Source organism: Rhamphochromis longiceps, linkage group LG19, assembly GCF_057381845.1.
Source record: "Rhamphochromis longiceps isolate RC_006_pf linkage group LG19, R_longiceps_female_GT1.1, whole genome shotgun sequence".
Classification (NCBI taxonomy): Eukaryota; Metazoa; Chordata; class Actinopteri; order Cichliformes; family Cichlidae; genus Rhamphochromis; species Rhamphochromis longiceps.
Window position 1 is genome coordinate 20,943,939 of NC_140575.1, and position 14,164 is coordinate 20,958,102.

Consider the following 14,164-nt stretch of genomic DNA (forward strand, 5'->3'; position numbering starts at 1 on the left):
CTCGAGGATGAAGCGACGTAGGAGTTTCAAAACGATACCATAGGTGTATCTACTAAAATTCAAGTTCACATCTCAGGTCAAGCTTTCTGAAAATCTCGTGAATGCAATAACTCAAGAAGGAAGTCATCTCATCTGAAATTGATAGCATAGATTTATCTACAAAAATTCTCAGAAGAGCGTGAATCTCAGTGATGTTGACCTCAAGGTTAGAGGTCAGAGATAATTTTTTCTGAAAGTTTTATGAATGCGATAACTTGAGAACAAGTTGACATAGGATTTTGAAATTCATACCATGGACAGTGAGTGGTACCACTGGCCACCACCAGCGTTTTTTTTATTTTTATTTTATTTTATTCTTCTTCTCATTTAGTCCATCAGCAAGTTAAACAGAAGAGATGGGAAGTCTTAGTCGGCAGGTTAATGCCATCCTGTGACTAATATGATTTAGAGTTACTTGTCAGCTCAGCAACATTTCCTATTAGCTGCATAAACTGATCTTTTGGCAGGGAACTGTGAGGGGAAAAAGGATCAGCTCCTACTCGAATTAAGTCATTGGAGCCATTTATAAAAATTGTGCCCTTTAAATATTTCAGCCAGGGCACCATCTGAAGCCCATGAAACATGTCTGTATAATATAAGGATTTGTCTTGTGTTTTTGTTCCTCACACATACCCCATTGTGGAGAATTTTTTGCTCTGACTAAAGTTCAATCCCAAGAAAAGAAATGTCGAGGATAGCATATTATGACCTTATGGTGCTTCAGTTTCTTAAAATTGAGGATTTTAGTTAATATTTGTGAAGTTCTTCTGAGTTATTGCAGTTTAAACGTTTTATGGTTCTTTTACAAATAAATAAATTACCTGTCAAAGGTGTCATTCGTAGATGTTTTGTTTTGTTTCACAACAGTCTGAAACCCAGGGATGCTTAGTTCACTGTCATATTGGACAAAGAATAGCACATCATTTGTATTTGTTATATTTTCTGGGAATCTCTCTTAAAAGTAGCACCAAAAAGTTTTCACAGTAACTAGAAAGTAGGGCTGCACGATTAATCGTTAGAAAATCTCGATCTCGATTCATACTTATGTGCGATCTCATTTCCAAATGACAACGATAAAAAAATTTTTTAAAAAAAAAGACGACAACGATTGTACCGCATTTTGATCCGGGACGTAACCTGCATGAAAACAAGCGCTCACTCTTCCTGCTCAACAAATGACAAGGGCGGAGCCTTATACCACGTGATACAGACGCTGTGCCGTGTGATGCTAAAATTGGCAGGGAAAAAACAACGGAGAACACGTCAGGGATGACGAGAAAGTGACTGGAGAAAATCCGTCCCGGTCAACCACCCAAGCATCAATAACGGGAACCTTATACAGCGCTTCCCTATACACGTCGAACTCCCGCAGGCACAAAGAAATTACGGAGGCTATTACTTATCACCTGACCAAAGATATGGCTCCCATCAACACTGTGCAAAACGAGGGATTTAGGAAAATGATCAACACCCTAGACAAACGCTACACAGTGCCGTCCCGCAACTATTTTTCTAGTGTTGCACTGCAGTGTTGAGCAACGGTGGAGACGGAATTTCAAGCAGTACAACATTTTGCGGCAACCACAAAACGTGAGACACTTGTTGTTTTTATGTTTATTTATTGTTTTTATTTTCAGTCTCAACTGTTACGAAGTTGATGTGCAGTTAATAAGTGCAATAAATATTTATACTGGAAAAGAAAATCGTGAGAGAATCGTGATCTCAATTCTAAGCCAAAAAATCGTGATTCTCATTTTATGCAAAATCGTGCAGCCCTACTAGAAAGTATGAAAATCTTAGTTCACTTGGCTTGACAGTTTTTTTTTTGGTTAGCTCCACATGAGGGATTACAGTGCACGTGTGCCACTCCAGGTTTTCAGATGCTGTCAGAGGATTGTGGCGGTGCTGCTCGTTGTGTGCATCGGGAATCAAAGGCCACCATTGTTGGAATGAGAAGCAGATGTTCGTGAGGAATTCTCCTGACTACAGCAGTTTTTTTTCTTTTTTTCATGCCAAAGCTCTGAGCGCTGCCTTGTTCCAGCTCCCTCCCGCCTGCTCTCTCGTTCTTTGTTGTGTATATATATCCACTCTTCTTCTCTCCGTTTTCTTTAACTTTGACATATGCTGTACCTGAAGCTACACTTAAATCAGCACGGCACAGCCGCCTTCAGTGAGTGTGTTCTTCCTTTTCCAAGTAGAGGAAGTTTTCTTCTTCTTGTGTTCCTGGAGCTTTGTAAGACTTGGAAGTGTCCACTCCTCTAATGTCAATGGAGGGAAAGAATGAGAAAGTAAGAGCTGCATTCTTGACAGAAGGACTTGCTCTGTATCTCAGTGTGGGATTCGGTGTCATGCCTGGTCCTGCCACGTTGACAGGATCCCTGTTTTAGACTTAAAGGCAGGAGGAAGCGCAGTTGGCCGTTTTGTGTGCGGGTGTTGGCTTAGTTGGACTTGAGCATTGCATCACACTTTGCAATCCAGTAGAAGGGGATTGAAAGCAGCATCCGATTCATTATCCAGCACTCTCTTTCCAGTAGGCCCCTACACACACACACACACACACACACACACACACACACACACACACACACACACACACACACACACACACACACACTTATCCATTAATGTGACGCCATCTGAATGGTTTATGTCTAATGCAGCACCCTGATCACATTTCCATAAAACTTAGCATGGCGCTCTTACAAGACGTGATGTATCCCCTTGAACACACCACAGAGCTTAATCTACCTCAGCTTAGATTCAGTAAGTACTGTGCACGTATGGAGAAAAGAAAATAGCTGTCTTCATGACTGTTTAGGGGTGGGGGGAAAAAATCGATACTGTGTAGTATCGTGATATTTTGTTTGCTAATAATGTATCGATACAGGGACAGCAGAAATCGATATTTTGTTACAAAAATGGTTTTTGTGCTCAGAGCATGTTGATCCTTTTTCTGAGCAAGAATCCTGACATTCCTTCACTGTCCAAATGTGTTTAACTTGTTTTTGGCAGCTGGCAGCAATAAATATGACAGTTTACTTATTTTAATTTAAGACATGTTTTATTTTAATTAAGTTTAAAACTTTTTTATTTAATGCAAAATTATGTTTTGTTTTGATTTACTTTCAAATTCTTCAGTTGCTGAATGGGCTGCATAGTTTTTATAAATTGCATAGTTCAGAATAGCTATAATTGTACCAGATGGTTGCATTCATTAAGTTGGACTAGACTGTGATACAAACCGTTCAGTTTGTCAACAATAAAGCTGACTGAAATGAGAGACTGAGTGTGAGACTTTGATATTAGATAAAATGAATATTGATAAAGTTTACCTTTATGTACAGAATCTGAATATCGCAAAATATTTTTAAAAATTGCAATAATATTGTATCGTGCGTTAAGTATTGTGATAATATCGTATCGTGGGATGTATGGTGATTCCCACCTCTATGACTGTTGTGTGGTTATATATGATTAAAGCCTTGAGGAACAATTTAGCAAATTGATAAATCCAGTAAATTTATGTATTGCATATATGAAAAGGACCAGTGCGTTGTCATGGTGGACAAGTCTGAAGTTATGTGTCACATGTACACCAGACATGACACAATAGCCCCAATCCCATCAGTAATGGCAAAATGCAGTCATGTCTGCATTACCGCTGTCTTTGATATTAGAGGCATTTGCTTTCACCATTCAAAAATGTAAAAGTGTAATGAATGGGTAGTATGAAAGATGTGACATTTGTTTTTTTCCTACCCCTGCTTTCCATCATCACTCACTGCACAACATGTCATATGGAGCCACCCTGAGGAGCTGCTTGATTTTTGCACCTTAACCAAAACATTTAAATACAAGACAGAGCTATGCTGAGTGCAGCTGCCATATGGATACTGCAAGACCTGTGGTTGGTCAACCAGTGAAGCTTGTTCTGTTACTAACCTTTCAATATCACTGATAATTAATATGTAATTCCTCTGCAAACCTTCTGGTCTCAGCAGCTGTTTATTTTCTGTGTCACAAACTGAATGATTATGTGCCATTTGACTTATTACTTTAAACTTCCCACTAGGGGTGGGCGATATAAACGATATACAATATAAACGATATAAATTTGGCCAACGATAGAGATTTTGACTATACCGCGATAGCGCATGATGATGATGTCATCAAGAGATGAAGCACTTTTCAAATATAATAAAGTAATACTTTGACAATCCATCAAGCAGTGTGGCTTACCAAAGTTGTACTAAAACATTTTTTAACAGATTTCTGCACGCCAAAATCGGTTCAAGGTCAGTAAGCACAACCAGAATTCATACATAAGGCACACTCTCAATTTTTGAGAAAATTAAAGGATTTTAAGTGTGCCTTACAGTGTTGGTCAAGTTACTTGAAAAAGGTAATCAGTAACTATTACTGATTACTTCCCCCAAAAAGTAATCCCGTTACTTTACTGATTACTTATTTTCAAAAGTAATTAATTACTTAGTTACTTTTTAAAAACCCTATTTACAACCTGAATAGGTGATAAAGTGATAGATCTTTCAGCCCAATTCTTTTTCTGCATAATCCATCATACAAAATGTAATCAAATGGAAAAGTCTTTTTTTAAACTTGTTTTATCAGTTTTAATCTTTTAACTTAATGCATCAAGCAAAAATTAAATTATATACACCATTCTCTGACTGGAAGAAATTAGTTTAACATTTAAACCTATTTTCTGCACATTCCAGCGCATAAAATAACATATTTTTTGTGTTTACACTCAGTCTTTCAAATAGATGCAAGTAAAACACAGCAGAAAATAAATAAAATAAGAGTGGGTATAAAAGAGTATAAAATAGGAGTGGGGTAGGCGGAGGTTTTCCCTGGTGCAGGTGTGCTGCAAGTCAGTTGAAGAATCCGCGAGTCTCTGTGAATTTCCCATTACGTCGTTGCGCACTCGGTGCTTGTTTAGGGGTTTTTTTCGCTGTAAAAAGAAGTTTTCTTCCCATGCACAACAGACGCAAATGTTTTTGTCACTTTTTATGGAATCAAACTCAAAATAAGGTCAGTACTTCCATGCTTTAAACGCTGCACGCTCATACTCTTCTCCTGCACTCGATATATTATCCATTGTTGATCTGCACACAGCTGTTGTCACAAATATCGCACTCGCTTATGTCATTGTCATGAGACATTCTCGCTAAAAAAAAAAAAAAAAAAAATCACGGTTTTAGTAACGCAGTGTTCCTACGGGAAAGTAACGGTAATCTAATTACCGTTTTTGCAATAGTAATCCCTTTACTCGTTACTTGAAAAAAGTAATCTGGTGCCTTATAGTGTGGAAAAGAATATATCGCGATATATATCGTTACTGCATGTGCTTCAAATTATACCGTGATATGGATTTTAGGCCATATCGCCCTGCCCTACTTCCCACATAACTTATATTTGCCGCTTACTGTATAAAGCCTTTGAGACATACAGCACAAGTGTGTTTTCATTGGCGTTTGTCTGTCTCCAGCAACATAAGGTGAAAATCAACCAGTCTTATCTCATGAAACTAAGTGGAGAGGTGAGGCACGGAGAGAGGAAGGAGTCATTCAGATTTTATGTGGATCTCAATTACTTTCTTTATTATGAAATGGAACATTGGTGTGAATGAGGGACTATGCTTTTCAAATGTTTTTGTAGTTAAGCATGCTTCTAGTATTACAGTACTGCTATGATTGGGAGAATTCTGAAGCTAACCTGTAATGTAAATTAAAACCTCCTGTATTTTTTATGTATGTACACATGCCTTGGCTTTATTTTCCATGCACTGCCATTCTGGCTAAGCACGGTATTGTCTGTAAACATTGTGTCTGTCCTGGGTCACTTGCATGACTCGTGCTCCAACGAGGAAACAATGATAGAGAGTAGTAATCCAGTTAGATTGGTCTAATGTCTAATTAACCCTGCTGCCTTCCCACTGCTCAGCTGCCCTGTAGTAACACCTGACATATGGTCATTGCAAGAGTCCAGGAACATACCCAGTGTGAGTGTGTGTCCTTATGAATGTTCTTACTGTAAATTTTGTCTCTAATTCTGTCTGCCCGTACACACACGTGTGTGCAGTGCAGTTGCAGGTTTAGTCAAGGTCAGCAGCAACGCAGGGACCTGCCCCAGTCATGGCTCATCAGCTGACTTTGCTGAGTGGCTGGTTGCCTGCTACACTGCACACCCAATGACCAGCTTTAATGAGAACTGATGCTATATGTCAACAGTATGTGTATTTATGGGCGATTTACCCACAATGCCCCTTGTCTATGCAGGAACAAAGCAGTGTTATATGTCGACAGCAGGCGTACAAATGGTCGGTGACTTTGCTGCAGAAGTGCAGTCCTACAGTTAAGGATGTTGTTTATTGGTATGAGTTCAATAATTTCAGGGTTGTTTTCAGTAGTGCTTGCTTTGTTAAAGCTGGAATTTACAGATTTAAGACTGATTTTTTTTCCCCACTTAGTTTTTATAAGTGGTACTAAAATGCTGTATGGGGAGCTCATACTGCAGTGTTTATGGCATGCAGGTAGGGCTGCCACGATTTGTCGACTAGTCACGATTACGTCGACTATCAAAATCGTCGACGACTGATTTAATAGTCGACGTGTCGTTTGAAGCTTTGGAAGATCGCAAAAGACGCAGGAATAATAGCAGGATTTAAGAGTGTAATAACGGACTGAAACAGAAGATGGCAGCACTGCATGTACAAGGATTCCAGCTGCCGTTAAACCCCGAAGAAGTAGCTGTGTCCCAGAATTCATAGCGCGGCCCAGCTTAGTTTCCAACAATGGCGGTAGCTAGTTAGTTTTAATATTACTCTTATTATTCTTTCTGGGTCACAAAATAAACGTTTAACATATTTTCAGGCGAGAATGTAGCTGTGTAAACCTCAAATATCGGCTCAGTTTTCGGAGACGTCTGTTACCCACTAGCTCGATAGCTAGCCGGGGGCTAGGTCACTATCGCCGTGAGAACACCGGACTCCCGGCAAATTGTTTTCAAACCCACCGCCGTCTTTCGCGACTCAGGTTAAATATATATGAGTCACTTAGATAAATTAAAAATGTTGTTGTTTGGCCTTTTTTTTTTATTTTTTTTATTTAGTATTTTATTTGTTCCTGAGTAAATCGGTTTGGCTGAGATTAAAGTTATAGTTTTTACACAGCTGAATAAACGTCAAGCAGACAGCTGATTATCAGAAGTGTGAGATGCTGGAGAATATACCCCGGTGTCCTGTTATATTTTAGATAGCAAGGAGTTTATTAAACTTTACCGAAACAATCTGCAAATTTCATTAAAATTGAATAAACTGTCATCTTGTCTTTATTTTTAGTTAGCACCTTAAAAGCTTAAAGCTGTAAGCTAATGATAGTTATATAAGCTGTAGTTTTACGTCCAGTGGATGATGATCTGATTAGTCGACTAATCGCAAAAATAATCGGTGACTAGTCGACTATCAAAATAATCGTTTGTGGCAGCCCTACATGCAGGTACTGCTTACTGAATCTTTAAGCTGAACTACCTGTCAGTGAATCTTGTATTATTTAACTGCATCCTTTTAAATGCTAATAGTTTCTCACATGGTAATGTGATCCTCTCTGTTACCCATCCTGCCTGTTTTTAATGACAACATGCCTTCAAGGTGAGTGACTTTAAACAGGAAGAAGTGATAATCTTTACTGATTGTTCTTAAACTTTCTTTGGTCTGGTCTGAGACTTTTCATACCCTCTGAAGGTCTCACACATCCTTAGGTGTAATTCAAGCTGTGAGCAGCTAGTAGCTCACAGCTTGAAGCTGTTAAAGCTGTTGGTGTGCCTATTGTGTGAGAGACTGCTATTTATAGTACTTAGTAAGAAACTAGGGAACACACTGCTGTTCAAAAAGAGTATCAGAACTGTTTTCATATGACCTGACTTCAGGTTCATACACAGAATAAAGTTACAGTTGGCCTTTCATATGAAAATACTGCTGAAAATTAAAATGAGAGGGTTCAGGAATATTTTTATTTCCTGTTCAGCATCTTCAGACTTTAATTCTAGGAAACTGAGTAAGAAGGCATGGAGCAGACACTGCCACAGTCTGACTCTTGCACTTGGATTCCAGCAGACGGTGAAAAATTCAAGAAAGTCAGACAGCCAAAAGCTTTTAACAGAACTGAATGAGTTGACAAAAGTAATGCCAGGAGGGAAATGTGGAGCTGGTTGGCTCACAATCAGACACCCAGTCAGCATCCAGTGCCCTGTGTAGGTTTTTATAGACAGCTGTTCAAGCTGCAGTTTGTTACATTTGTCAAAGATGAGAATAGCAGCTAGATTGAGTTGTTTTTTTTTTTTTTAAAGAAAGGTGGTGACATAAACTGAAATTGGATAGGAGTGCGAGTGGCTTAGTCAGTATCTCCTTAACCCAGCATTACATGTCATCAGTTCCTCTCCAGACCCACCTCCACAGCTTCCATTTATCATTTATCGTCATTTATAGTCTTCTGAAATGGTGTCACATATACATGGAAATGAACAGGAGTGCTTCCCCTCCTTATTTGTCTTATATTTCTCATTCCTGTCAGACTTTATTAGTACAGTTTTGCTCTTTTTAAATAATAATTTAGATCTTCAGACAAATTTAGATTTATTTATTTATTTTAAATGTCAGCCATGCCTCCTCCGCACATTGCAGAGCACATCTTTATAGTTCATACATTTGCATAAATCAGACTGTACTAACATCAAGTGCTTTGTTCTCTATCATGTGTCTTCACAGTGGCTGACTGCAGCTCGGGTCCCCATGCCCTGTCTTGTGAGCACTGCTTGGCCCGCTGAGCCCATAGGTGCGTCTATACCGGGCTACAGCTGAAGCAGGTCTGGTCGGTGGTGGAGGTGGGTCCTCGGAGGGCCTGATAGCAGGCGAAGAGGCCTGTCCCGTTTCAGCCACACGAAGATGAACAAACTGAACTTCCACAACAACAAAACCATGCAGGACCGCCGCTGTGTCTGTGTCTTTTTGCCCAATGATGACACACTGAATGTCATAGTTAATGTGAGTAGATGCATAAAAACTTTTTAAGGTAAAGAAATACTTATGAGTGAAATAATGTAGTGTACTTCAAATGCTTTAATTGACAAACAGGCAACTTTATTTTCTAGATTAGATTTAGAAACATAAACAAAGATGATGCACATCTTTTATATACAGTCTGTGGGCGAGACTGTAGAAAGAAAGTCAATGACCAAGCTGCTCGGCTTTGTATGAAGGTTCAACTATTTAGCGCTTTACCTCTCAGAGTACTATAGGTCATTGATTGTGCCAGGTGTTTTTTAGGTGAGCTACCTTTTGTTTTCTTATCTCGGAAAACAGGTGTTTGTTTTGTAGGTTCCTGATTGAAAGCTGCCTGGTTCGTTTTTCAGAGGTAGACATAACCGCATCTAAATGAAAAGCTTTAAAGCCCTTTAGGAGCAGGCATGAAGTCAAAATCATCTCTACTGTTACACATCATGTTGAGTTTACAATAAGTTTTAAAGAGCTGTTTGCTGATTGAGTTATACATTTACACTCAATGAGGAGCTATCAGCCAAGCAGCTGATTGATCTCAGTGCTTTCCATGCTATCTAAGCAAGGAAAAACAAGGTAGTTCTCTCCAAAAACAATAACTGTTACAGGATCTTTTTTTTTTTTTTCCTTCAAAGAAATGTCTCTGGCCTGGTCAGTAGATCTTTCCGCGATCCAATGTGTTCTTTTGCAGACTGGATAATAATAAATAATAATGGATTGCATTTATATAGCGCTTTTCTAGAGCGTTTTACAATTCCACTATTCATTCACTCTCACATTCACACACTGGTGGAGGCAAACCACAGTTGTAGCCACAGCTGCCGTGGGGCAGACTGACAGAAACGAGGCTGCCATATCGTGCCATCGGCCCCTCTGGCCAACACCAGATAGCTAGATAGAATAGCTCTGTTTACATTCTTATTTCACCACTGGTGAAACTGCCTTATGAAAATGACAATAAATCAAGTTATACAAGCTCGGAGAGCATGTTAAGTCTGCTTGGTAGTACAGGCTTAGTAAAAACCAGTTGGTGCTACTGGCCACTGGCTTAAGGTTGGGATTAGGTTTAACTGTAAGTGTCAAAGTAAATAAGGTTTTTGAACTAAACCTAAAAGCACACAGGCTGAGAAGTTTTGATTTCATTGCAAATTCTAGTCAATATTTCAGAAAGTTCATGAATCTCTTCAAGTTAAAAGATCCAGAATTTAATTTCAATCTACAATCACCCATCTGCTTATAGTTTCCTGTGTTTGGTGGCTAACACCATGGTACCACAACATGTTTAAGCTTGCACAAGATGTCATAGGATGATAAACATGCATGCAGAGTGCTGCTCATGCATGCCCCAGGTCTTTGTAGTGGTTCATAACAGTGCAGAATAAATACAACACATTGCCGATCACTAATAATTGTCCTGACATCTCCTCCCCAGGTGAAGAGTTTGTGCCAGGAACTGTTGGTCCAGGTGTGTGACCTCCTCAGGCTGAAGGACTGTCATCTGTTTGGGCTCAGTGTTATTCAGAGTAAGACTACTTTTCATTTAGGGGTATGGGTAGAGCTGGGCGATATGAGATTTTTTCATATCAGGCGATAACGATATCTATCACGATATAAGCCAAATAACTATATTTGTAAGATTTAAATGTGCCGTTGCTCACAAGTAAAATGTGAAATAATCAGCAGCTTGTTTTTATTTTATATATTTATTTCCCATAATAAGTTCAACAGGGTAGATGTACTTAAGGAACATGAGACTTTTTCAGATAAATAAAGGCAAATATTGCAAACTACACAAAAGGCAGCCGCTAAAGCGTTTAAGTTTCAAAATAGAACAAACAAAACAGACTACTAAATTGTCAGTTCCACTTAGAAACAAAATATTAATTCTAAAAATGAATCTTAGTTTGTTTTACAGAAGAACAGACAAAATTGACTAACTTTTGTCAATATCAAATAAACTGAGAACTAAAAGGAAATTCTCAATCTCTCCTTGTTGTATAGCTTAGCTTTTCAAACAGTTTTAACAGTTACTTTAGTCTGACAAAAGCCGAATGACGAATTAGCGCTTCCAGTCAGAGATTGAGCATGCACCGGTTTATTGTATTTCCAGACTTGCTTTCGGCACAATTTATAGTGCGCGCTACTCTGTTTTTTGTCAGACTTGAAATAGCCAAAATACCTTCACACTACGGAACTTCTATGGCTCTTCCGTTTGACAATCTCTTCGACATTGGAACCATCATCTGTTTTCTCTTCGGTCACGCTCGGTTGATTTTTCTCTAGTCGGCGCACTCATTTCCTCCATTACCCGGGCGGTACGGTGGCTGGCTGCTTCCCAAACAAATACACATGTGCGGCTTGGCACTTGTGCTTTACGTAACAAGTCACGTGACGTGACGCTGCGGCTGTGATTGGTTCGGCTCTGCGCTACTTAATTTGGATTGGCTGTTTTTTTTGTTTGTTTTTTTTTTAAAGAGGACAAGAGCGGCGAGGTCTATCGCGATAGTTTAATTTTTCTATCGAGAAAAAGTTATATCGCAATACATATCGTTATCGTTCTATCGCCCAGCTCTAGGTGTGTGTATGTATGTATGTATGTATGTATGTATGTATGTGTATATATATATATATATATATATATATATATATTTCTGTTTTGTTGTGTGCAGCTCAAAGTTGATCTCATCAGTCAGAATGATTATTCTTAGGGTCTTTATACAAATAGTACTTTTGATCATGAAGTATGCTTGTCATCAGGAGCCACATAAAACCAGTGTAACCAGACAGATACTTTCCTTAGTACTAAAAGTAGCATCTCTCACATATCTGTCATGGCGGTTGCCCAGGAACCAGGGCCTCCTGATCCTGACTGCCTCCCATTGTGTGGCAAAGTTAAAGTTGTTTTTACAGTGATGGGGCTCAGCGAGGGTCGTCCTATTGGAATGAGTCACTGTGTCTGTTTTATGGTGTGGCAGACAGCAGATGACAGTTGTAGGCAGCTGCATAGGGAAAGTAAATTGCAAAAGGCGGTGTTTTCAGACAGCTGCCCGCCAGATGAGCCAATGGCGGCACAGCAGGTCAGTTGAGCTGGAGCCAAAGGGTCTGATTGTAGGACATTCCTGAAGTGCTTGTCTGAACAGCGTGAAATGCCCAAGGCAAACAGAGGCCACCCACTCCCTGTGTGTCACCCACTGTCCCCCTGACAAGACGATCTTCACCAGACTCAGTTTTAGATAATATCTGTGGTTTAAAATAATAAAATTTGTGAATGTTTTCAGCAATAGGGAAAAGATTTCTGTGGTTCTAGCGTCTGAAATGTTAGTTCCTAATTTTGAGTTTTCAGAAAATATTTAGGCCATCCAGATATTTTTACTGTATGTTTGTAAATGTGCCAAACTGTAATTTAAGTATTCACACGGTGTGCCAGAAATGGCATCCTTCTCTATTTATATTGCCGTTATAGGCCACAAAATTACGTTTTACAGGTCAGTTCACACACACACACACACACACACACACACACACACACACACACACACACACACACACACACACACACACACACACACACACACACACACACACACACACATATATTTTAAAAAAACAGTTTCCCACTAACCCCTGCTTCATTTCCACTTCTACTAATGTGCAACCACAAAAATACATCTGCAGATTATCCTTGGTAATAGGAATATTGTTTCTGGAAACAGATATTGCCTTTGGGTATTTCAGATATATTTTTTGGATTCTTCAAGTGCCACAAACCAAACATAAATTGGCTCAATAGCAATAGAATGGCGGCAGAAGTCTTTGCTGTGGAGATCTCAAATTGTCACCAAGTAAAACCAGCATTTTCTTGGAAAATGTTTGAAACAGTGTGGAAATAAAGAATTTTAATGGATCTTTGTATTCTGGTGATTATAATAATGTGCTGCTGCTTAATGTGCTGACTTTATAAGTGCAAGTCATGTAAACGAACACTCAAGTTCCAGGTATATTTATAATGTTGATAAAAATAGGTGCTGGCATCCTGTCATAGAGGCTCTGCTCCTGCTCTTTATGTGGCTTTTAGCTTTTCAGCTGGTTTTAATTGTATAGAAGCCCAGAGTTGTCAGATCAGCAGGCTGCAGCTTATGAAGGGTGTCACTTTAGGAAAAGATTAAGACATGACAGCGTGATTTAAAGAGAATGAGAGGGAGGCTCAGAGTACAAAGGGAAGCTCAGAGGCTGTCTAATGTGACTGCTCTGAGGCAGTCTTTGAACTGGGCTCATTCAGTGGTGATTTTTCTGAGCAACACACACAAAGGCATATATGTATGTATCCAGGTGTGCACACACCGATGACACAGACAGTGAGTTCCTGGGCTAAAGCAGTTTCTCTCCCATTGCAGATAATGAGCACATCTATATGGAGCTGGATCAGAAATTGTCCAAGTACTGTCCCAAAGAATGGAAGAGAGAAGCAAGCAAGGTAAGAAAAGTTTTGCTGGGCTCCCAAATTTTAGTAGAAATTGGAAGAAGACAGTAAGATGTAAATCAAAAAGGATTTACCAAGAGTATTCTACCTGGACTTACATGATTTATACAATTAAAATTCCTTGTCAGATGGGTATAATTTACCATCTACTTGCTTACCTTCTAAAAACCGTGGTCATATTTGCATACAGTTCTGCTCAAAGCCCTGACCTTTTTTGGATCCAGAGGAGCTATATGCCTAACATACAAGTTCAAATCTGTAGGTATGGACATTAGGCTATGTTCACACTGCTGGTCTTGATGCTCAATTCCGATTTTTTGATCAAATCCGATTTTTTTGTCTGCTTGTTCACACTACAAATAAAATGCGACAGCAAACGAGGTCTAGTGTGAACCCTCAAAGCGGCCTGCATGCGCAAAAGAAGACGTCACACACAACGCGCTCTGTTTAGACCCAGAGAAAACCATATTGTTTGACTGATGGCCCTTAATATAAAGACTTCGGACTTTACTTTTCCCAATTTTTGCTTTAAGTCATTTTGTTATTTTTACATAATAATGTAAATAACCCAA

The 14,164-nt window shown here is 39.2% G+C and overlaps 1 protein-coding gene across 2 annotated transcripts in view; it reads left to right on the top strand.

Moving 5' to 3' along the window:
* The window catches only part of frmd6 (FERM domain containing 6), a 33,014-nt gene that overhangs the window by 6,637 nt on the left and 12,213 nt on the right, over positions 1-14,164 (top strand). For both annotated transcript variants that reach the window (XM_085390963.1, XM_085390962.1), the window contains exons 2-4: positions 8,825-9,100; positions 10,545-10,635; positions 13,507-13,586. In XM_085390963.1, the coding sequence (XP_085247089.1) occupies positions 9,002-9,100; positions 10,545-10,635; positions 13,507-13,586 (270 nt within the window). In that variant the 5' untranslated portion in view covers positions 8,825-9,001. The remainder of the gene's footprint in view (positions 1-8,824; positions 9,101-10,544; positions 10,636-13,506; positions 13,587-14,164) is intronic.